General features: G+C 42.4%; 1 protein-coding gene across 3 annotated transcripts in view; it reads left to right on the top strand.

Moving 5' to 3' along the window:
- The first annotated feature begins 522 nt into the window (after nucleotides 1-522).
- CETP (cholesteryl ester transfer protein) overlaps nucleotides 523-25566 on the top strand; it is a 101237-nt gene continuing 76193 nt past the window's right edge. The window contains exons 1-2 of one of the 3 annotated variants that reach the window (XM_085894819.1): nucleotides 523-678; nucleotides 17706-17865. In XM_085894819.1, the coding sequence (XP_085750945.1) occupies nucleotides 17736-17865 (130 nt within the window). In that variant the 5' untranslated portion in view covers nucleotides 523-678; nucleotides 17706-17735. The remainder of the gene's footprint in view (nucleotides 679-17705; nucleotides 17866-25566) is intronic. The other 2 variants (XM_085894820.1, XM_085894821.1) reach the window with 2 other exon arrangements.

Here is a 25566-nt window from a genome sequence, read left to right on the forward strand (position 1 = left end):
AATTTTTTTTTTAATACAATGTCAAGGCTCATGAAAGAATGGGGCAACAGGGTAAAAAGGAAATGAACTAACAGTGTGGCAGTGGGGACACATTTCAACACAACAATTAGGGGAATGAATGAGTAAAGAAGAGAAAGGAGGGAAGCAAACACAGTAACCTACAAGTAAGAGGGGTTAGGTGAGTTTGGTAGGGTAGGTTGTTTCGGTTCAGAAGCCTGGAGTTCATTTCTGTGAATCGAAAACATTTTGATTGATTTTTTTTCCATGAACACGTTTCCTTCAACATGTTGTTTGGTTGACACCAGTTAATAATGCATACACGTATGGATATGTTCTTTGATGGGTAGGGTACTAAGGAGTTAAGCTGGATTAAGAATATGGTCCTTCTGTTTACTAGATTGGTATAACTTAAGAATTGGAAAAGTTATGAACTTAACTAAACTTAGAAAGAGAAGAGACATTCATGAACATGACAAAGGGGGCGTTTTAATCCCCAGGGGAGGAGGCTCTGGCCTGATGAGACAAAGAGGTGTGGTGTCTCTTTCCCTCCTCTTTGTATTTCCCTTTATACCACAACCTTATGGTGCACATTATTTATGACAGCATTGCCTGTTGGAGAAATACTCTGGGTTCTTATGAGAGTTGTGTAAACGACGCTTCTCTGAAACCTTATCGACGGTAAGGATACTTGATATATGATAAGGATCTTGTACATCATTACTTACATTCATTTGAATTTTTTGAAGAAAATATTGTTTCAACACATAAGTCAGTTTTATTGACGTCATTTTTAAGCATCAATGTAGTTGTTTTGAATTGTTTTTAAAAAAAAATCGTTTATGTTTATGACGCACGACTTGAACTAGTGTGAATATTTTTCACAAGTAAAAATGTATGAAAGTGTAATTGCTAATTTCAGCACAAAACTAGAAGGGCACTCAGTAGAGCGTATACCTCTGCCACATAATGCCTTATCCATAAGAGCAGATTGGGCCAAATACATTTTTTAAATATCATGCTATATATCGTTTTTGACCCAATCTCTTATGGTGAAGAATCACTTTAAAAATTAAATAATTCTCGTATCCAGATCCAGATTCGGATCTTCACCAAAATTGAAACAAATCCGTTTTTGTCACACATCCAACATGTCCACCAACTTTCCTCCGAATCCGTCCACAACTTTATAAGATATCGTGCTATATATTAGTTTAGCCCTCTCTTGCAAAGGTGAAGAATCACTTTAAACATTATCGGATCCAGATTCGGATATTCACCAAAATTGAATGAATTCTTCCTTGTCACACACGTAATATGTTCACCAAGTTTCGTCCGAATCCGTCCACAACTTTTTCAGATACCATGATAGTGTTGCGGTTGTGGAAATTCACAAACCACCATTCAGGTCCCATAGGTGAGATATCTCTGTAAGTACATGTGTAGTTAGCCCCAAACCCATTGTTTAGAGGGAATAAATGTGATTCATTCGGGCTGCGACCCTTTGAGATAGCTGTTTTTCTGTTCTATCTTTATTTTGAACCAACCACGTCTCAACCGCCATCACACAACAACCACCAGCCACAACGCCGCTTCACAACAACAACAACAACAACAACAACAACGCTAACAGCCACGATCTTTACCTTCACAACTCGCTCCCGCAAACATCGCATCACCGCCATTCCAAACGGCACCATGGCCATAAACCACCACCATAAACCCTCCACCACCTTCACCTCTCTCCTTCTGTGGCCATTCCCGCACCACCTGGGAGCACCGAGCGTCAGGCTGTCCTGGGCTCGTACGGGACGCGCGCCGAACCGTGAGTGCAAAATGCGGCCTTTCCGAGGAGAATTCGGATCAGGAATGCGACACGCCCACTTCTGATCCGTCCAATCAGCAAGCGCGGGGCGGTTTGGCCCCGCCTCCAGGCGCGTCGGAGTAAAATCAAGATATGCAAATTCTAGGATCAGGGGAGGTTCACGCCCCTTTTTCTCCGTCCAATGGGCGATCGTGGCTCCACCCCCGAGCTCGTTCTGATCCAGAAATTTGCATATGGGTTCTCCTGCCGGCCTATAAAGCGCCGAGCGCGGGGCGAATTTGAGTCGAGTCAGTTTTGGAGAGCAGAGTGTGGCAGCGGCAGAGTGTGGCGGCGGCAGAGTCGGTTTGGGTCGAGTCGGTCTCGGCAGAGTCGGTTTGAGTAGAGTCAGTTTTGGCAGAGTCGGTTTGAGCGGAGTCGGCCTTGGAGGAGCGGGGAGTCGGCCTTGGAAGAGCGGAGAGTGTTTTGGGCAGAGTCGGGTTGGAGCGCGGAGTGGAGTCGGGAGGCGAGGGCGTACAGGTGGTTTGCTGCAGTCGGCTGAGGAGAATTGGGGAAGAGACCGAAGAGCTCAGGTCGGAGGCAAGGAAGACGGCAGTCGGCGACGAGGTCGTGGTGGAATCACTCGTCGCGGGACCCAAGCAAGCCAGCTATACTCTTTCCCCAGAGCATCAACAATTCCCCCCCTTTTTCCCCCGCGCTGAGATAGTGCAAAAAGGGGGCCCCATTCCCACCCCACTCCAAGCAGTGCCAACGAAACCCGCGAAGGAGCACGAAGTCGGGGCAACGCTGCGCCACCACATTTGCGGCTCATCACAAAGACACGGGTAGGATCCACCCAGTCTCGCAGACCTGACCGCTCTTTCAGGTCCCGCGCAAATATTGGCCCACAGGCCCCGTCTGCCCCCTTGTCTTTGAGGGTGGCCCTTTTCTTTTGCTTTTGAGTAAATGTGTTGTTGGCGCCATCTGTAAAGTAAAACTGTGTAAGTGTTGCCGTGTGCACGCGTAGTCTGTTGTAGATCTGCATTGTTGAGTTTCTTTTGTTGCAATTGCTTTAGGTGCATAATTGTTGCAATTGTATATGTGTGCTCTCCGTGTGCCGCGGAATAAATGTGCATCATGTTGAACTGTTTTCCCGTTTCGCTTCGTCTTTTCTTTAATTGAATCTCCATCTTGCTTCACAAAAAGGGTTGGTAGTGGGCTTAATACACCCGATAATTAATCGGAACCGTCGTGGCCGACGATAACACCACTTGGTTATCCCGATAGTATGGAACGGGTCGCTTAAGTGGCCCGTGTCCGGAGTCGACCTGCGGCGAGGTGCGATCGCCCGGTCTACCCTCCGCGTGGGTACTTAGGTAGGTCGAGTTTGGCGAACAACCCTATCCCACGCGGGGGGGCCGATTGGCACGATCGTGGTGAGGCCAAAAGGCCCACCCGTGACTAGCTCCCGGCGTTAGTCCGAGAGGGTCACAACAGAATTGTCCGTCCGGTGGGCGACGTGCCGCGATTCGAGTTACGTGGCAGTTCGCATGCCGGCGGGCGCGAATTCGCAACAATATATATATATATATATATATATATATATATATATATATATATATATATATATATATATATATATATATATATATATATATATATATATATATATCATTTTGGCCCCATCTCTCAATGGGGAAGAATGATTTTTAAAATTCTAGTAGTCGGAGCTGGATCCGGATCTTCACCAAAATCTAATCGGTTCATCCTTGTAACACACCCAACCTGCCCACCAAATTTCATCTGGATCCGTCCACAACTTTTTGAGATATCCTGCACACAAACCGACAGACAAACAACAGGAAGAAGAAGAAGACGTGCACAGCACAATACTTGCAAAATCCACCCCCCCCTCTCCAAAGGTTGCCATGGATACATCAAATTGTCTATTTCATTGAGATTAAAATTGACAATCTGAATCAAAGCTCAGGGCAATCGGATGAAAATTGATTATTTTTCAGATCGAAATTGATTTTAGAAGTTTGACATTTTGATCTCAAAAATAGTTGATTTCCCAATTCAGTGAAGCAATATGCAAATCCTGTTCAAAAACGATTTTAGAAATTTGACCTCAAGATGACCTTTGACTTCAAAATCAATAGGGTTCTCAGTTGAGACTACATCTACAGCTTGGTGAAGTTTCATGAAGATCAGTTTTAAATTGTAACCTCTAAGCGATTGACAGACAAAGAAGAAAAAGATGTGCAGAGCATGATACTTGCAAAATCCACCCCCCCCCCTCTCCAAAGGTTTCATGGATACATCAAATTGTCCATTTCATTAACATTAAAATTGACAATCTTAATCAAAGCTTTGGTCAATTGGATGAAAATTGATTATTTTTCAGAATGAAATTGAGAATTATAGAAGTTTGACCTTGAGTTGACCTTTGACAATTTGATCTAAAAAATAGTTGTTCTCTCAATTCAGTAATGTATTATGCAATTGCTGTTTAACCCTCAAGTCAATCGGATGAAAATTGACAATTTTTCAAATAAAAATTGATGATTTTGGAAGTCTGTCCTTGAGTTGACCTTTGACCTCAAAAATAATTCGTTTCCCAATTCAGTGACGCAATATACAAATATTGTTCAAATTTCAAGTCAATCGGATGAAAAATGATAATTTTAGAAATCTGACCTCAAGCTAACCTTTGAATTTTGACCTCAAAATCAATAGGCTTCTCAGTTGAGAGTAACTCTCCAACTTGGTAAAGTTTCATGACGATCGGTTTAGAATTATGATCTGTAGGTGATAAACACGCAGGTAGAAAAAAAATCACTCAGAATGACAAACTTGGCGAAATAGAACGGCACTCTGTCGAGAACATACCTCCGTCAGGCTGAATAGTTTACATTTTGTATGCCACTGATAGGTCGGATCTGATTCCGGACCTTAACCAAAATTGAATCGGCTTGTTCTTGTCAACTAATCAATTCTTCCACCTCATTTTGTCACAAGTCATCCTCAACTTTTAGAGATAACATGCTATGCATAGTTTTTGGCCCCATCTCTCAATGGCGAAGAATCAGTTAAAAATCAAATAATTCTCGTATCCAGATCTGGATTAAGATCTTCACCAAAATTGAACCAATTCTTCCTTGTGGCACTCCCAACCTATCCACCAAGTTTCGTATGAATCCATGCATAATCTTTTGAGATATTGTGCTATATATTGTTTTTTGGCCCCATCTCAATAGCAAAGTTTTTTTTCTCACCTCACCTGAAAAATTCTCGAATCTGGATCCGGATTCGAATCTTCACCAAAATTTTGTGTTGCTGTCCTTGGCCCGTCACACACACACACACACACACACACACACACACACACACACACACACACACACACACACACACACACACACACACACACACACACACACACACACACACACACACTCACACACACAATTTCAAAACGATTGGCTTGAAAACTGTAGCCAAAAATCGTGTGACAAACAGACAAACAGCCAAATGCTGCAGACCAACCAACATACTTGGCAAAAAAAAAAAAAAAAAATTCCAATTTTTTCACCAAGTAATAACAAAATCGACTTGACCAATATACTTGAAAAATCTTCGATTTTGCAAGTAACAGACAGAGAGGGGTCAAAACATAACCTTCACCTTTGGTGGTGGAGGTAATTAGTGATCTGCATGGGCAGTAAGAAGAAACAAACCAAGTAAAAAATAAAAAAATACCTTAAAATTTTAAACGCTAATTGAGCTGTCATGAATAAAAGTGAAGTTGACATTTCGGACCTTATCTTTCGTCGGAGCAAAAGAGAAAGCGTTCACACATAAAGGCTCTTTCAGTGCTTGAAGTCCCATTTTATTTGAAGGGGTTGGTTCTGTATAGTCCTGAACGTTTTTATTTCCCTAAATTCCACAAGAGACATCTTGAGTCAGCGAAGTCAGCCGATGTGTTGTGCCAATTCGGTGCAGTATGCCTGATCTCTAATCACCAGCTAAGGCCAAAAAAAAAAAAATGTTGCATTGGCGTAACCCGCCCGACCCTAAAAATTCCGCCGACCCTACGTTTTTTTTTTGTTTTTTTGCTATCGAAAAATTTTGCCGACCCTATTTTATTGCTATTTTTGTTGTTTTGCTATCGTTTTCAAGTATCTTGTTGATTGCGATCGCGATCGCAAAAACCCGGAAATGTTTCGGACAGAACCCGCCGACAAAAAGGGTGGTACTCGAGCCGGGGGAGATTTTGGGAGGGATTTATTGGGGAAAAAAAAAAAAGATCCCGACCGACCTACCCTATTTTTCAGTGACCCGTTACGGCAATGCAACATTTTTTTTTTTTGGCCTAAGTGTAACCAAGTAATGGAAGCAATAACAATAATAATAATGACAATAAAATCCCTTGTCCACAAAGCCAACAAATGATTGGAAGATTTCTAAGTTATCTAGCTTAGGAACCCAGTCATGCCACATGTGATAGACAACAGGTAGAGGTGACAAGATAGGAAATACCCGAGTCGTCGCAAGACCCAGCTTGGAACCGATGCAAGGGGTAGTGCAGGCACAGTCTTGCAGCTCTCCAGCCAGTAAAGATGAGGAGAGGTGTGGCTGGCTGGGTGATGGGGGCATGGCTCTCACGTGGCAGCCCTGCAGACTAATGCAGCCTTCAGCATGATGGTTCCTGTGTATCTCCTCAACACACAAGCAAATACAGTATCTGGTCCCAACCTTTTGACGTACCGTGCACCCCGACCTATTCACTCACAATTGAGCCGAAGTCTCGTCTGGGGATGAGGGAACCATTCCCTGACCTTTCACCCTGATCGTGCTGGTTCTGCGGGGGCCACGGGGATAGTGGAAGGAGGCTTTTCCCACCTAAACTATGGGCGGATGGCCCACCCCGAAGCTTCAAATAATTTACAAGACAGATTACAGAGGGTAGAACATTAAATAAAGTTTCAAAGGGATAGCAGTTCTTAGATACATACATTCGAGAGGTTGTACGACATCAATCTCTACATAAAGTGACATGCTATTGGACCCTAATATTCATGGGGGATACATTCCTGGAAAATGCGGCGAATAGCGATTCTGCGAATAGTGGGCTATTGTTTCAATGGAAAAAGGGGGGATAGGTTCCCGGCAGTTCGTGATTCATGATGGAAAATCAAAAATCCCATGAAAAACCGCGAGTATGCCCACAGAAAAACATGAATAGGCACGCAAAAACCGTTAAAACGCAAAAAAAAAAAATCGCAAATATGCCCGTGAAAAACTGCAAATACGTCCCTGAAAAAAATCCATGATAAAACCACGAATACGTGAAGCACAGAGCCGTGAATGTTGAAGCAGGTCACATTTTATAAACGACAGATATGCAGGGTCTGGCAATCGTGAATCTGCAAAGAGCAGGACCCAACAGTATATCAAATATCATGATTAAATTATCTCACATTTACTCAAAGATATTTACTACAGAGATAACCAAATTAAGCGAAGCAATGTTACTCCCGAGAAGTAATTTCCACAAAAATACATTACATCACTGTCAGCAGGTGTACCTGCCTCTTCTCTCATAAATTCGCCCTGTCTTAGAATTTGCAGCACCTGCATGGAGTTCAGGTGTCACGATAATCCCAAGTTGCAGATATCAAGCGAGTCCAAAAGAGAGTTTGCGAATGACCACCTTTCCAAATCATCTACCCTCTGCTGACCTTTTCCGATCCGATGCACCTTACACTGTGTTAGAGTGTTGGATCTGCAGAAGCAGTTTTCATCCTATGATCATGCTCGGCAATTTGTCATCCCTCCCCCAGCAGTAGTTAGGGCAGAAATTTGGAATTTATTCATGGTGCTGGCAATGGCTCGCCTACTCTTCATCAAGGATACCACAGGATCTTTAATGTCCGCCAACTAATGTCGTCAGGTGGTACTCTGGTTCAATGTCCATCTGAGGGGTGGCACACACACACACACACACACACACACACACACACACACACACACACACACACACACACACACACACACACACACACACACACACACACACACACACACACACACACACACCCTGCCTGTGAAACATTGGGATGACAGTTTATAGCTGGGTCAGGATTCAATCCCAGGCAATACAGCTTAGAGGCAAGTATGCATACCTCTTGGTCTCGGCCATCCTGTCAGTCCATGCTGACCTTATGCATGCTTTAATTATTGCTTGCTTTGCTGGTCGTGACATTAAACTCGTCATACACTTTGCTAAGTCTGCATTCGTTTCCAGTCATCATTGCCACCCTTTTCCACAAACCCAACCATTGGTATCGAGACTTGGCTTAAGAAACTCAAAACAAATTGATATGCCATAAACTCGAAAAAATGATACAAATGATACAAAAAATGATACAGTCCCCCATTCCATTCCTTGTCCAATTGTTGAAGATTGTAATCTCTGAATTTTAAAAATTTGCCCTTGTGTTTACATCACTTTCGTCATCCTCGATCTTTAATCTTGTTTGTTGCTTGTACATTGTCTGTTATGTATTGTTTGTTCCTTTTTGCACTTTTACTTATTAGCTCTCAAATTTCTTTCAACTTATGTTTTATTGTTAATGTGCTGAATTTGGTTCTCCTTTATGTAAAGTTTTCATAAATTTTCAATGAGCTATTAATTTAGTTGTGTTAAACATTTTGAATAGGAGAGCTTTTTTTCTGTTTTTACTTTTGACGTTGATTTATCTCCATGTATTTTTTTATTACTTATCCCTTGAAAACCAAATATCCTTATCTTGTGACTTTTTCCTCATGCTTAGTGTTTGTAAATAAAACCAAAATTGTTATTCTTATCATTATTATTCCCTCAAGCTCTCACAACTCATTTAGAATACTAGAAGCACCCAGAGCCATCAAGGGGGTCATGTTATTATATTTATGCCTGTTTTACTCCAAAGGGTCCCAGGATTACAGACCCCCAAAATGGTTGCGATCAGTTCAGCCGTTTTCGCGGTACCTGGGAACAGATGGACGGACGGATGGTGAATCTTATTATAATTCACCGTCTCTTTGTCAGTTTTGCATCTGTTCCCAAACCACTAGTCGCATAAAATTGAAAATGGTAACATAACAATCGCCAAGGACCTGAGCAGTGTATGGTTAAAAAAAAAATTGATTTGGACAAAAACATTTTTATTATTCACATTGATAAATGCTCAAGTCTTTCCTGTTTTCAAACAGGTCAGGTCAGGTATGGGAGCATGTGCCAGAACAGCACGTCGCTGCGTCCACTTTCCGCCGGTACTCCAGGGGCCTCCGTCTGGCCATCCCCAGGCAGACGCCAGGCCCATCCCCATCTCCTTGAGATGATGGTCAACCTGTTGCAACCATGAGGCACGTGGTCGACCCACTGGCCTCCTCCACTCATGAGACTCCCTCGCTGAGAGAATCTGGTGAGCAGGATCAGAGTCAGGAAAACGAGCCACATGTCCATACAGCCGCAACTGACGCTCAGGGACTATGCAGGTAACAAATCTCATCCGAGTCTCTCTCAGCAACCGCTCGTTGGACACAAAATCCGACCAGCGATAGCCAAGGATTCTCCGAAGAGACCTGGTACGAAAGGAATTAAGTCTCCGTCTCAGATCCTTGGTCAGAGTCCAAGTCTCGCACCCATAGAGCAAGACTGGAAGTACCAAGGACCTGAAGACTCGGACTTTCATCCTCCCGCACAGGTACCGGCAGCGCCACACCCCATGATCCAGTGAATCCATGACTCCCCAGGCCCGACCCAGACGTCTATTGACCTCTGACTCGCAGCCAGCAGAGACATGAATATCACTGCCAAGGTAAGTGAATCTCTCCACGACCTCAACATCCTCACCACAAACAGACACAGACAGGACAGCAGCATCCAAGATGTCACCGAAAGCCTGGATCTTTGTTTTGACCCAAGAAACCCGTAATCCCAACGGCTCCGACTCCTCATTCAGCACCTTGAGGGCCCCCAAAAGGATGTCTAAAGTCTCCGCAAAGATGACTGCATCATCTGCAAAGTCAAGGTCCGAGATCTTGACATTCCCAAATGACGTACCGCAACTTGATCTCTCCGACATCCTCCCTAGAATCCAGTCCATACAAGTGCTGAAAAGTGTGGGGCCAGTACACATCCCTGACGAACTCCAGTAACAACTGGAAATAAGTCAGAGATGGTACCACCACACTTCACAGCACTCTCAGTACCAGAGTAGAGTTCAGACATCAGATCGATCAGTTTTGGTGGCACCCCACGAAGACCAAGAATCCTCCAGAGGACATCCCGATTCACTGAATCGAACGCTTTACAGAGATCAACATAGGCTGCAAGCAGCCCCTGCCGAAACTCTCGTCTGCGTTCGGTGAGGACACGAAGAGCAAGGATACGGTCAATCGTTGACCTCTTTGGTGTAAAGCCTGACTGCTCTGGACGCTGGTGCTCAAGCAGATGGTGGCGAACCCTATCGAGAATTATCCGAGCAAAGACCTTGCCCGGCACTGAGAGCAGCGTCACCCCTCGGTAGTTGTTGCAGTCTTGGCGATCACCCTTCCCTTTCCAGAGAGGGACAACAAGGCTCCTCTTCCAGTCAGTTGGGATGATGCCTGTGTTCCAGGCAGAGCACAAAACTGCATGCAACGACACGAGTGCAGCATTTCCACCAGCCTTGAGAAGTTCGGCATGGATGCCACAGATCCCTGGAACTTTGCCCCGTTTCAACTGGTTCACCGCAGCCCGTGTTTCCACAAGCGTAGGTGGACCACAATTGATTCGAGGGTCAGCAACAGGGATTGTAACACCCTTGACGTCCAACTCGACAGTTGGGGGATCAGCCTGGTACAACCGCTCAAAGTAACCGGCCCAGCAGGCCTTCACTTCAGACTCCTCTGTCAAGAGCCTACCACTCTCTGCTCGAACTGTAGTGCTCCGAGGGATGGGCTTGGATGAACGTAATGCGCGAATTCCGCTGTAAGCGGGACGAGAATCACCTGTCCACAGATGATGCTCTACCCCCTCACAGATTCCTCGCACATAGGCCTCCTTGTCCACCCTCAGTGCACGTACAGTTTTACGCCTCAGCTCCCTGAACATCTCAGCTCTGCCATTCAGCCTGGCCCTGTGACTCTGGTCAATGGTATCCAGTGTCCCTTGAGAGACAAAATTCTTCTTTGCCCTGCGGTGAGCTCCAAGGCATCCACCGGCAACATCAAGGACGGTGGTCTTGAAGGCGCTCCACAACTCTTCAGGACCCCCCAAAGTACCCAGACCCCCCAAGTGTCCACTCAGCCTGTTCGCAAACTCCTCAGCTACTCTCTCATCCCTGAGCTTGGCAACATCCAGCCTCGGCTGGGATGGTACCATTCTCCAGGATTTAAGGTGCAGCTTTAGAGTTGCTACAACAAGCCTGTGGTCAGTATTGAGGAACTGAGCACTCCGGTAGACCCTGCAGTTCTGGATCATCCTCCAACGACCGTCAATGAGGACATGGTCAATCTCCTTTGCCACACCGCCAGCGTTGGAATACCAAGTCCAGCGATGAGCTTGTGGGCGCTGAAACCATGAACCAGCCACCCTAAGTCCATGACTTCTTGCAAAGTCAAGGAACTTAGTGCCATTCTGGTTCATAGTTCCTGACCCATGGGGACCAACACACACCTCATAACCGTCCCTATCAGTTCCAGTCGATGCATTGAAATCCCCCAAGACAAGAAGTGTATCTCGTCTGGGGCACTGATCAACCACAGACTCGAGTGTGGCGTAGAATGCATCCTTCACGGTGAGATCACTCGCCTCAGTCGGAGCATAAACAGAGACCAGGGAAATGACACCTAAGGAGTGACGAATCCTTAATCTCATAATACGCTCGTTGACCGGTGTTACCTCAATTATCATTGGGGTCAGCTTATTGGACACAGCTACAGCAACTCCTTGGGTATGGTAACCATCAGAGCGACCAGACCAATAGTAGGTGTAACCACCCACCATTATCTCGCCGCAATCCGGTCTCCGAACCTCAGAGAGAGCTGCAATCCCGATGTCCAAACGCTTGAGCTCAGATGATAACAGAGACAGGTGATCATCCTCTCTTAGGGATAGGACATTCCAGGCACCCACCCAAAGGGACCGCCTCAGGTTAACCCAAGGAGACCGCCGTCTGGTGGACGACACCTCAGCACCACTCCGACACACTCTCCCGCAATCTGACCCAGGGATGTTACCCCATGGTTTCCCTCCTATCAAAGATTGGGGGTCCCGAAGGCTTTGCCCCAATCCCGTCATCCGGTGAGCTGCCCTGCGAAGGGAAGCTGCACAGGAGGTACTCCCACGGAGTGGGTTTTCAGATTTTTTTGCGTTTTTGCGTTTTGCGGAATGAAGGGTTTTATGGTGGCCGGAGTGCAAATCCTGCCACCAACCTCCTAATAAGAAGTGACCCAACTGCAGGAGGACGTCCGCAGACACAGTTGGGCACTAGATATGGATGGCCGTTGGCTCACAAGGAGCTCCTCCGCCCTTTGACAGGTTTTGTTTTTAATCCTGCTGGGTGTCCATATCCAAACACCCTCCTCACCAGAAAACCTGGTGGGGGAGACGGTTTAGTCGCCGACAACCCGACCATGGAACAGGTTAGTACAGGTTTACATGGTACCTGTAGCAGGTCACAGATCGAACCTGGCCTGACTGGCCTGTTTTCAAACATTCCATCAGTTTCGATTCCATCCCACTCACTGAACTCTGGACATGTTTCTGCTTCTCTCTCAACAATGATTGGAGGTCCTCAATCTCAAACAAGACTTTAGGATGATCTCCCTGGACATATCTCATGCATTCAACAGAGTCTGGCATCCTGCCTTGCTTGCCAAGTTCTCTGCCTGTGGAATAGAATTCCACCTTTATTCCTGGATTTCTGACTTCCCATCAATGGAATACTCTCCTCCCCTCTCCCAGTGGAGGCTGGAATTCCCAACAAAAAACTGAAAGCAGTAAAGGTAGAAATAAAAGCTTGGTGGCATAAGGCCAGCAAGACCAACGTCCATAGCTTAATGGAGTACTGCTCTCCACTATTTGCTGGCGGTCCAGCATCACATCTGTCGCTCATGGATTCTGTGGAATCTAAAGTTCTCAAAATTATTTGAATCTCCAATGATGTGGCTGAAGCACAAGGTCTATTGCTCTCAGACCACAAGCAGGTCAGTAGTCTCTGTTTTATCCTGCTGCCAATATGCTTTCAGTCCTCCTTCCTTCCACACACTCCAGGATTTTTTTTTTTTGCATACATTGTCGAGGCTCGTATGAGAGCTAACACACAATGCACAGCAAGGGGGGTATGAGACAAGAGGGGTGGAAGTGGGAAGGACAAAACAGTGGGGAACAGAGACATGAGGAGATATGTGGAAGGGAGAGGGATGGGGCGGGGAACATGGGGTAAACAAGATGGACAGGACACCACAGGGACTTTCAGGACCTTACACAACAGGGAACTTTCGGGAAGGAAGGCAGGAAATTTGAAGGAAGTGGGTTTGGGGTTGATTAACGGGGGTAGTAAAGACCATGGTTTTGGATGGGGAAAGATAAGAGGTGGTGGTGAACAGCTGTTTTGAAGACCTGGAAAGAAGAATGGGATTGAAGAGAGTGTGGGAGTTTATTCTAAAGGTGGAGAAAAAGAGGAATGAAAGAGTGAAGGTGAGCAGTGATTCGTGATTTTGTTGGTTTTACCAGAAAGGAGTTGCTGGTGGACCTTGAGCGCCCTGCGGAATTATGGGGAGGGGGTGACATATCGTAGATAGAGTGGGGGGGGGCAAGACCAGAAAGGAGATGGTAGAAGACAGAAAGACCACCGACCTGCCTGACGGGTGAGAGTGAGAGGCCCAAAGACTCAGCGTCAATGCAGGAGATACCAGTGATCCTAAATGCCTTGGTTTCCACAGCGTGAAGCCGAGAAAGGTTAGAGGCAGGAGGACTAGCACAAAGGGGAGAGCAGTACTCCATCAGGCTGCAGACAATAACTTTGTATGTGGTCAGGAGCTCAAGTGGGCCGAGGAAGGACTTTGCATTACGGAACATGCCCAGTTGGCGACTGGCTTTGGAGGCCAGGTTGAAAATGTGGCTTTCCCGGGAAAGATCATGACAGATCGTGAGACCCAGAAGCTTGAATGAAAGGACTTCTTCCAGAGGATTGTTGAGAAAGTGGATGGGTGGTGGGGAGGGGGAGGGGGGTTCCAAACGGTCCTTTCAGAGAAACATAGTGAGAGTGTGAGATTTGTCAGGATTGCAAGACATGTTCCACATGTTAGCCAAGTTTGTGAATTTATCCAGATCTGCAAAGAGCGAAGAAGCTGTGGCTGGCTGGTCTGAGGGATGGCAGTTGGTATGGCAGAGGGTGGAGTCATCAGCAAAGAGATATAGATGATTTTCCAGAGTCGGAGAGATCATTGATGAAAACCAGAAAAAGAACAGGGCCCAGAACACTGCCTTGAGGAACTCCAGCCTGGACAGGAAGAGGGGATGAGAAAACTCCATTTAGGGCCACACGTTGGCTGCGAGAGGAGAGGAAGTCTGCGAGCCGTGAGTGGAGATGGCATTGGATACCATAGAAAGAGAGTTTGGTGAGCATGGCAGGGTGGCAGACCGTATCGAAAGCACTCGATTTGTCTCGGGATATGGCTCTGATTTCATGTCTGGCATTGAGGACCTCCATCCATTGTTGGGAGAGCAGAAGCAGCATATCCAGGGTAGAGTGACCTGGTCTGAAACCAAATTGATGATCGGAAATCAAGCCATTGGAGAAGAGGAAGGATTCAATGTCTGAAGAGATGATTGGGTGAAGGCTGATTGATCTGTAATTGCAAGGATCTGTTTTTGCACCTTTTTATGCAGAGCAGCATTGTTTGCTGATTTCCAAGCAGATGGCAGATGACCTTGAGCAAATGAGAGGGTGAACAGAACAGAGAGAGGGTGAGCAAGAGCAGAGGAGCAGGTTTTTAGGACATGTGGGCTGATGCCGTCTGGACCGGTTGCAGAATCTGAGTCGAGGTTTGACAGCAATGATGCACACTTTCTTCCAGTAACCCACTCCTTGTTAAACTTCTAAAATTCAGGCTGACTGCACACCTCAACTCTTTTATTCCTCACTTCTCTTGTCTATGGAACTGTCTCCCACATGCTGTTCTGTCTCACTCTTCCATCCAGGCCTTCAAGCAGGCAGCATACCAACACCTCATGTCATCCCCATCCTGATCTTTGATCCATGATCTTTATAAACCCATTACCCTTCCAAACCCAACCTCCTTAAATTTCTGATTCAGTGTTTCTTCTTTCTCTCTCTCTTCTCTCTCTCTTCTCTCTCTCTTCTCTCTCTCTCTCTCTCTCTCTCTCTCTCTCTCTCTCTCTCTCTCTCTCTCTCTCTCTCTCTCTCTCTCTCTCTCTCTCTCTCTCTCTCTCTCTCTCTCTCTCTCTCTCTCTCTCTCTCTCTCTCTCTCTCTCTCTCTCTCTCTCTCTCTCTCTCTCTCTCTCTCTCTCTCTCTCTCTCTCTCTCTCTCTCTCTCTCTCTCTCTCTCTTCCTTTCCTTTCCTGTTAATTTATCCCCTTGCCGATTGTGCTAAATCGTTGCCTTGCTACCTCCACTTTCAATTTAATTTTGCTCTTCCATGAGACTTGCTCTTTTAGAATTGTTTTTTTTAAACACACACACACACAAACAAGTAGATGAGACTCGACAATATATATATATATATATATATATATATACACAAAATATATATGTATATATATATATGCTTCACGTGGTTTGGCGACAAGTCGCAAGACGCTACTGATTGGCTATGCAAGGATAGTTGCACTGTGATTGGCTCCTGACAAGCGGCGTTAATACATATTTGTTGCACCTGTTTTCCATTCTTAGAGTTTCAAAATAAATAAATTATAGCTAGAAACAATGCAAGAAAAAGTGTGCCTAGAACCCTCATGCCTGGTAGTTAAAATAAACATCAATTCTGCCAAGTTTAGCTGTAAATCCAGCAATGAATTAGATTTTGATTTAGTCCATGAGCCAGTTGGGTTGGTCGGTACCCTCTGGGGGGAATAATTCTCATAATGATCTTTGGCAAGGTATACAACCCTAGAGTTAGAAAATATGTGACAGCATTGCATCAGTGGTAGCTTTTTGTGTGTTATCATCCTGTTTATATGCCTACCCTTAAATAAGCTTTTGTGCAAAATGGCCAGTGTAAGACATCCTACTTCAACCTAACAACAATTTTTATCAGTCAAACATTAACATTAAAATTTTCCTCACCTTTTGTTAGGATCATTTGCTTCTCAACAAAAAGTGCTAAACATGCCTAGGTTGAAAGGTATGTCATTGGTGACACTTGTATATCAGTGTCTATTTCCTGTGTGATAAATCATAACGCCTTTAGAAAAGTATTTGTCTATCATTTACAGTGGAAAGTAAATAAAAGATCTGGAACAATATAATTACATGGGTGTTTAGCAAATTTATGAAGAAATCTAAAAATCTAAATTTCTTTTTTGTATGTTGTATATTAAGATCAGTATAGCAGACAATGTTACCCCACCCCCCAAATGAAAAAAATACCGAATTTGGATGGATTTATGGAGTTTGGTCAATGTCATGTAATTTCCCCTGATGTTATTGGAGGATACTTTCCAAGAATGAAACAAAGCTAAATGATAGCATGTTCATGAACAAGATTAATGTTTTTTCCCTGTAATTTCTCAAAAAATACAGAATTTCAGGGATTTAGATGCTCAATAATGCACATATGAAGGTATCAAACACCCGTATTACACAATATAAACCAATAAGACAGTAGCAAGATGGTTAATCATGTGCAATCTGATGAATGAGTCAAAGGTGAAAATGAAACACAATCGTCTGTTGTATGGCATAAAATTACAGAATAGAAACACAAATGTGGTGTTCCACACTAACAAGGCCATTACCTAGGCCCAATGTGTTGCTGATAAACATATTGTCTTATGAACCAAAGACGGGTCCTTTGTAGTTTCTAAGACATCTCTGATCATATGCACTGATTGTAAGTGATATAAAATGTTCAAGATGAAATTAAAAATCATAATCATTATCCAGTTCTTCAATATCCTCATCGAAACTTTCCCCATCGTCTGACTCAAAGATGGATATGTCTGCAATGTATCAGCATTGGACTATCAGTGCCTGTAATTGCAAACACTAAATGCTAGGCTAGTTTTAACAACTGTTTTGAAAAGCAAATAACATGAGCTATGTGCCTAACCATTTTCAAGAAGATATAGCCTATAACAAGAGAGAACCATTACTTTTAAATAGAATTTCTTCTTCTGTCTTACGCTGGTTTCAGAAAAGTTTATTTTGGGATGGGGTTACTAAATGACTAATAACACACAAAAGGCTATCACCAATGCAATGCTATCACATAGTTTCTTACTGTGGAGATGTATACCCTGCCAAAAATTATGATGAGCATTATTCCCCTCAGATGGAATCAGTGGCATCCTGGTGGGCAAAAATTACCGGGTCTGGCTCATGGCCTAATTGCATATGAAGCTGTTTCATAATGTAACTTCTTGATGAATATGTTTGAGCCACAGTCGAAAAGAATATACGCATTGTTTTAGTAATTAGACATGCTCCACACAGATATGAAAAATCATTGATATTCTGCACTTTGATGATGTAGACAAAGGCAAGACAACATTATGCAGACAGGTGCTGCAATATTAAATGGAGAAAATAAATTCCACATTAAAAAAACAGACTAACTATATATTTTCATTAAAACGACTTTTGATTGCTCTTTCATAAAATTGATTAATATTGTGCGTGATTTTCAGCAGCAAAACAAGAACAATAACAACAACAAAATGGCTCCCAGATGTTCGGTGGCTTGTGTGGTACTGCTCTCACTGGTTGTGGGAATGGCAAGAACACAAAATCAATCTATTCTGTATCCTGGCATTACAATGCGACTGATGCAAGCTGCCACGACATCATGTAAAATATACATCTTCATGTTTCTTCTACAACTTCAAGACACATTATTCAATATTTACAATCAATTCTGGGCTCTGGCATTGGTGCAGACTAATTGTGGAAGAGTGAAAAAAAAATTCAAAGTACTTTTTTTTTTCATTTCTTTCTCAATAAAGACATTCCATCATCACTGAATAATTGAGGCTAGCATCTCATTGTATATTATCGTTCACTTTTGTTATATTTTCTCATGTTTTGGAAACAGTGATAGATGCTATACTTATGAATTTCAAGAGCATTTTACGTGGGGCCTCGATATGTTTTTGTACATTATTAACGTTATTATGTCCGTCGTCATATCTCTTCTTTAGGTTGTTGTATAAGTAGTCATACATAAACTTTGACAAATCAAGAATTGATGTTCCTCTGTAAATGGGTATATCCATTTCAATGCTCTTTCTTCATATGCATAGCACAAAAGTTTTCAGAAAACACCTCTGCTCTTTGAAAACTTGGTTTATTAATTAATTTAGATGTCTGTTTATGTTTTTTGAGTTTTTTTATCCTGAAAAAAATAGACCATAGTGAACACACAGTCATGTTAAAAGCTTGGCCTTTAAAACCCTTCTTAAATTGTTGTTTCGAAGGTGGACAGACATCACACAAACAAATACACAAACATACATTGTGTTTTATATGGTAGATGTGTATCATAGAGAGCATTGTTGTGAAGAAAGACTGGAATGAAAGAGGGAAGTTTAAAATTAAGATTACAACTTTGATGAGCTGGACCTTTATATTCCCCAGTGAGATGGCAGTGGTCTCTTACTGTTGGACCTTCACTAACTTCCTTCTCACAAATATGACAGTTATTATTTTTCCTCATTCTATTTTTCTCTTTCTTTGTTAATGCATTGGTTTTAAGTTTTCAGCATTATCTTAGATAATAATGAAATCCAGTCTTTTTCCCATCGTTTTACAAACTCTTGGGAGGCATCTTCTCTGTGGAGTTCTAACTTGTTGTAGTCATCACCAACAGATGATTAGATATAATGAAACCACAAGGAGTATGTTTTTGGTATTTACTTGTGTATGCTTGATTTGAATTTGGAGAAACAGAATCTCTTTATGAGTATATTTTCAAAGTCAGCGTATATCACAAATGGATGCTTCATAAACTTATTTACTTCTTTGAATGCCTCATTTGAACCTGCTTTTGGCATCTTAATTACGGTTGATTTATGATTATTGCAGTATTTTGAATTGTTGGTTTAACCATTCTTTTGTGTGAAAGAAGTTGAGACTGCTTACAGGAATATGTTTTACTAGTTCCATTGACTACTTGAGAAGTAGTTAATCTTGATAAATTTTTCATGCAATCATAATGCGAATTTTCCTTTGAACAATAGCACAGAATTTGAGCATTTTTTTGCGCGAATTTGAAGCTAGAATACTCACTATTTCAATGAAATCACACGTTTTCGCTTCAGAATAGTGATGGAGAACAAAAAGTTGAGTCAGACAATGCTTTTGTTTGGTTTAAAAAGCTTGTTTTAGGGTAATTTGAGCATTTTTTTTGCGCGAATTTGAAGCTCGATATGTGTTTGGTCGATATGTGTTTCATCATTTTTATAGTTGACTGAAATTTTTATTATCTGAACTTCGTTTATATCCGTTAATCCATATACATTGACAGATAGATAATTCATTTTCTCAAATTTTGGAATATCTGTCAATGACAATGGAAGCTTTAGACCTTTAACATTTAAAGTATTTTCATATTTTTTGAAATGAAATACTCCTTCTGGTTTCCATTGTGGAGGGTGTACTGTAGGAAGGAAAGAATAGACCATCGGAAACATTTATCATCTTTGTTTTGAATATTACCAACCGCTTTTTCTCTCTTGGTAAATCAATATAAGATGAAGCATTAAGAGGGTGTAATATTTGAAAAATCTTTTTTTTGGATTATACACAAATTGAAATCAAATCCATTACCTGCCACACTGTCATCAATGTCTATTTCAGATCTCTGAAGTTTATCATAAACATCACAAACTAAAAAGTCTTAGAATGATGTGATAAAGTCAGGGGGGTATGTTCTCATATAAGCTGAATTTTCAGCACCTTCTCTTAACATATTAATTTTTACTCCCATATAAAACTTGAAAGTATTGATTTTGCTCAAGGTTATTTTTAAATTAGAGTTTCAATAGATAGTTTAACCACCTCATTTGCCTCAGCTATTGATGTTGGTTCTGGTTCTTTGAACCAAAAAGTTTTTATTTTTATATGTCATTCAAATGCTTTATCAATGTTTTCAATGAAGTATTCAAGCATACCTTCTTCATTCTCCTTGTGTTTGCATGATTGAAGGTGTTCGTTATACCTGCCTTTCAATAAGTGCTTTTAGCAGACATCACAGAGCCTAGCTTCGCTTAGCAGTGAGGGTGGTGGCTTGGGATCTGACTTGGGATCCTAAGGTCCCGAGTTCAAGCCTTGTTGGCTGCTGAATTAATATTAGGGGGTTGACATCCTTCTAAGGTTGGCAAAATGAGCACCAGTGTACTGGTAATTGGGGCACTGCATCAGTAGCATAGTTTTGCCCCTAACCAATGATGCAACCAGCAGCCAAAAAGGCTGCACATGAAGGGAGCAGACATCACAATGTATTTTTTCTTCTTGCTCTAATGGAGATCTTAGACAAAACAAATTGAATGTGTGTTTGTTGGATTGAAGGTGTTTCTTATATTAGTTGTAGTCTTCATTCCAGACATCACAATGTGTTGCTATATATCTTCCTCATATTTATGAAGTAAATCTTTACTTAAACTAAAATTCTCAACTATTTTTTTTTTCTCTTAATCAATGAGTTGTTATCCGGCTGAAGCTTTTCGGGATTTTGACAGTATCTCTATTAACACAGAAGACAGCTATGATACTGTGAATTTGTATTCACATGATAGATATAAAAGTAGTTTTATACATGATGAAGATGGTTATACCAATGTGTATGAATATTATAAAGATGCTTATGAATATTATAATAGTGATACTGAAGATGAATTTTAGTTTAAGTGAAAACATGCGATATAAAAGATGCTGGATACAAACAATATGCCAAACGATATGTTGGACAAACGATATGCTCTAACCCTAACCCTAACCCTAACCCATCATGAATTTCCCGATACTCCCTATACTACGATAAATTAGAGAATTGTCCAGCTTGTGAAAGAAGAGGGCTAAACACAGAGACAAAAGTTCATAAACAATGTATAATTCTGTTATCATCTTCTATTTAATGACAACATAGAATATATGAAGGACCATAACTATTCCAAAATGACACCAAAAATGAATTACTTCACAAGATTAATAAGAGAACTGAATATAAATTAAGAGGGTAATAACACACCTTTTCTAACAATAAAATGAGGGTAATGTTTCAATGATTGATGTTATTTATTATTCACGATTGTCATTTTCAGGGAAATATTAACATAACATATAAATAAAATAATGGATTATCTTGAAATTAAACCTGAACTTTCGATAAAACATTGTTTCTAATAAAAGCCAATAAAAATTAGATGATTTATTTTCTAAATATATAAATGAATGATTTTTTACCTATTTGGGAAAAGAAGACAAAATTTAACAACCATAAAAATCTTCCAAATTAATTAAGATATCTAATAGTTGGTTCAAGTGGATATGGGAAAACCTGTTTGCTTTTGAAGATGCTTCTTACTCACAACTTTTTAGATTTTGATAATTTCATAATTTTCACAAAGCCAAGCTTTCAACCTGAGTATCACTACTCTCACAAGGTTTTAATACTGGTCTTCAAAAAGAAGACATTATTGGTTTATTTAAACTCAAAAAGAAACGAAATGATTATAATATTGAAGATATAATGCAACTATTTTGTGTTATTCAGAAATGTAAAAAGAAATCAAATTTGGATACATCAAAAAAGAACCTCGTCTTCTTCCTCCCAACTTTTTAGATTATGAGAATTTAATTTTTTAAAAAGAAAGTAAAAAAGAATGTCATAAGAATTGATATATCAATATTTTTAATACATAAATGACAGGAAGAAGGCTTCAAGAAAATGATAATTTTTGTATTTAAGGATACTTACAAGAAAAGGGTGTGAGATATTACATTCCTTATGAATTAGAACATAAACAGGGAAGGCAGCATGAGGGGAGGGCAATGAAAGGCAGTGTGAGGGGAGGGAAGGGGAAGGCAGCATGAGGGAAGGGAAAGGGAATGCAGCATGAGGGGAGGGAAAGGGAAGGCAGTGTGAAAGGGGGGGGGAAGGGAAGGGAAGGATTTAACAACAGTATGAGGAAAATAAAGATCCCTGCAACTACAAACCAATCACCCTGCTCCAAATCATCAGCAAGGTCATGGAATCCATCATCGCTTCAGACAATAAATCCTTCCCCTTCTCCAATGGCTTGATTTATGATCATCAATTAGGATTTAGACCAGGTCACTCTACCCTGGACATGCTACTTCTGCTTTCCCAACAATCATTGGAGATCCTCAATGTTAGACATGAGATCAGAGCCGTCTCCCTCGACATATCGTGTGCTTTCAACATGGTCTGGCACCCTGCCATTCTCACCAAACTCTCTCTTTCGATGGTATCCAAGGCAATCTCCACTCATGGTGTGCAGACTTCCTCTCCTGTCTCAATTAACACATGGCCCTTAATGCAATTCTCTCATCCCCTCTTCTGGTCCGGGCTGGAGTTCCTCAAGGCAGTGTTATGGGCCCTGTGCTTTTTCTGGATTTCATCAATGATCTCTCTGACTCTCTGAAAAAATCCTCATCTCTTTGCTGATGACTCCACCCTCTGTCATACCATCTGTCCTCCCTCTCATCGGCAGACAGCAGCCTCTTCACTCTCTGCAGATCTGGACAAAATCACAAACTGATCGAACACGTGGAACCTGTCTTTCAATCCTGACAAATCTCACACTCTCACTCACTATGTCTCTCCGAAAGGACCATATGTAAACCCCCTCCCCCACATTTACTTTCTCAACAATCCTCTTGAAGAAGTACTTCCATTCAAGCTTCTGAGTCTCACTATCTGCCATGAACTTTCCTGGGAAAGCTACATTTCCAAACTGACCTCCAAAGCCAGTCGCCAACTCAGCATCCTCCTTCGTGCAAAGTCCTTCCTTGACACACCTGAGCTCCTGCCCACATACAAAGCTTTCATCCACAGCCTGATGGAGTGATCCCATCTAACACCTTTGTCGGGTTTGATCTGTGGAAACCAAGGCATGTAGGATCATTGGTATCTCCCGCGATGAGGCTGAGTCTTTGGGTATCTCACTCTCTCACCATCTCACCACAGGTCAGTGGTCTTTCTGTCTTCTACCATCTCCTCGCTGGCCTCGCCCCCCCTTCTCTGTCTGAGATATGTCTCTCCCCCCATATTTCCGCAGGGCGTTCAAGGTCTACCTGCAACCCCCTTCTGGTAAAACTACCAATATCAAGAGTCTCTGCTCACCTTCACTCTTTCATTCCTCCATTTACCCACCTTTGAAACAAACTCCCACACTCTCATCAATACCATTCTTCCCTCCAGGTCTTCAAAGCAGCTGTTCACCACTATGTCTTATCTTCCCCAATCCAAAACTATGATCTTTTCTACCCCCGTTAATCTACCCCAAACCCACCTCCTTCAAATTCCCTGCTTTCCCTCCTGAAAGCCCGTGTCGTGTCCATCTTGTTTACCCCATGTACCCCACCCCATCCCACTCCCTTCCACAGATATCCTCATGTCACTGTTCCCCACTGTTTTGTGCTTCCCTCTCCCACCCCACTTTAGTCCTGCCCCCCTTGTATGTTTTTTACATCAGCTCTTTTACGAGCCTCGATATTGTGTGCAAAAAAAAGGAAGATAACCACTGTCCAGAATAACCATGGTCCAGGCACGTGTGGAGATAACCACCATCTAAACATAACCACTGTCTGGATACGTGCGGAGATAACCAATATCCAGATACATGTGGAGATAACCACCATCTGGATATGTGTGGAGATAACCACTGCCCAGACATGAATGGAGATAACCACCATCTGGACGTAACCACCATCCGGATATGTGTGGAGATAACCACTGTTCAGATACATGAGGAGATAACCACCGTCCAGACATAAGCACCATCTAGATACGTGCGGAGATCACCATCATCAAGATACATGTGGAGATAACCACCATCCTGATACATGCGAAGATAACCACCATCCGGACACGTGAGGAGATAACCACCATCCGGATATGTGCGAGGATAACCACCATCTGGATACATGCAGAGATAACTACCGTTCTGATACGTGCGGAGATGACCACTATTCGGATACATGTGGAGATAACCACTCTCTGGATGTAATGACCATCCAGATACGTGTGGAGACAGAGGAAGAGGAGTGGGAGAGAGAGAGAGATAGAGATAGAGATAGAGATAGAGATAGAGATAGAGATAGAGATAGAGATAGAGATAGAGATAGAGATAGAGATAGAGATAGAGATAGAGATAGAGATAGAGATAGAGATAGAGATAGAGATAGAGATAGAGATAGAGATAGAGATAGAGATAGAGATAGAGATAGAGATAGAGATAGAGATAGAGATAGAGATAGAGATAGAGAGAGAGAGAGAGAGAGAGAGAGAGAGAGAGAGAGAGAGAGAGAGAGGTTGGGGGTAGAGACATTGAGAGAGTGGAGAGATGGGAGAGGGGAAGGGAGGAGAGGGGAAGGGAATGGGGGGGGGGGAGTTCAGCAGATGAGACGTTCTGTTTAATGGCACACACATTGATGATTCACATTACCTGTGACATACCAAGATGCCAGTTTATTGCTGGGTTGGGATTCGAACCCAGGCTGGCGAATTTAGAGCGAGCATGCATACCTCTTAGCATGCATACCATATCCTGCCGTGATGTTAACGAAACGTCATTTTAAAAAAAAATTGTATTTATTTATGACGAAGTGACGGGTCATATAATGAAAGAATATCGTACAAAAAGGGGAAATTGCATATTTTCAGTAAGCCAGACATCGTCCGAAACACCGCAGAACAACACAGGGCTAATGCAGGCAAGTGTCCCCTGAACATTGTTCAAGTCGATCGACAAACAGTATTCAGAGACAGTGCAAGTATTATAGAGTGATCAACAAGTGGCTTAAGCACTCCAACAAAACGGTTGATAAGGAACGGCCTGATTGGCATGCGATTAGCAAACACCAAACCATCATATTTAACACACATCTCCCAGAGACACCAAAAATATCAAATATGTCAAAATTGGACAAATTGACACTTTTTATCAGTTAGAACTACTGCTGAGTTCAAATCTGGAGCTTAGTTTTTGTAATTTGGCTTAGTTTAAGAGATTCTCAAAACTATGGCATGTGAGGAAATGAAATATAGCCATGATAACCTGGAAAGCTGGTGTCTCTGGGTGTTTATAAGCATTGCAATGTATCCAGCGATTTGTAGCTACGATCAACAGGCATTCGATAATATAAGTGAAGAAAGTGGAAAAAAACTTTATCGTTAAGAAATCGTTGCGGCCTGTTCCAAGTCAAGGCATCGTTGAGCAGGCCAAAAAAACATGGTGGCTTCAGACCCCAGCGAGGTAACCCAGGATGTGCCTTAAGACCCCATGGAGAGCGAGGTGGCTGAGGATG

The sequence above is a fragment of the Eptatretus burgeri genome, chromosome 9 (genome assembly GCF_056783735.1).
Source record: "Eptatretus burgeri isolate ZD-2024b chromosome 9, Ebu_testis_v1, whole genome shotgun sequence".
In the NCBI taxonomy this organism is placed as follows: Eukaryota; Metazoa; Chordata; class Myxini; order Myxiniformes; family Myxinidae; genus Eptatretus; species Eptatretus burgeri.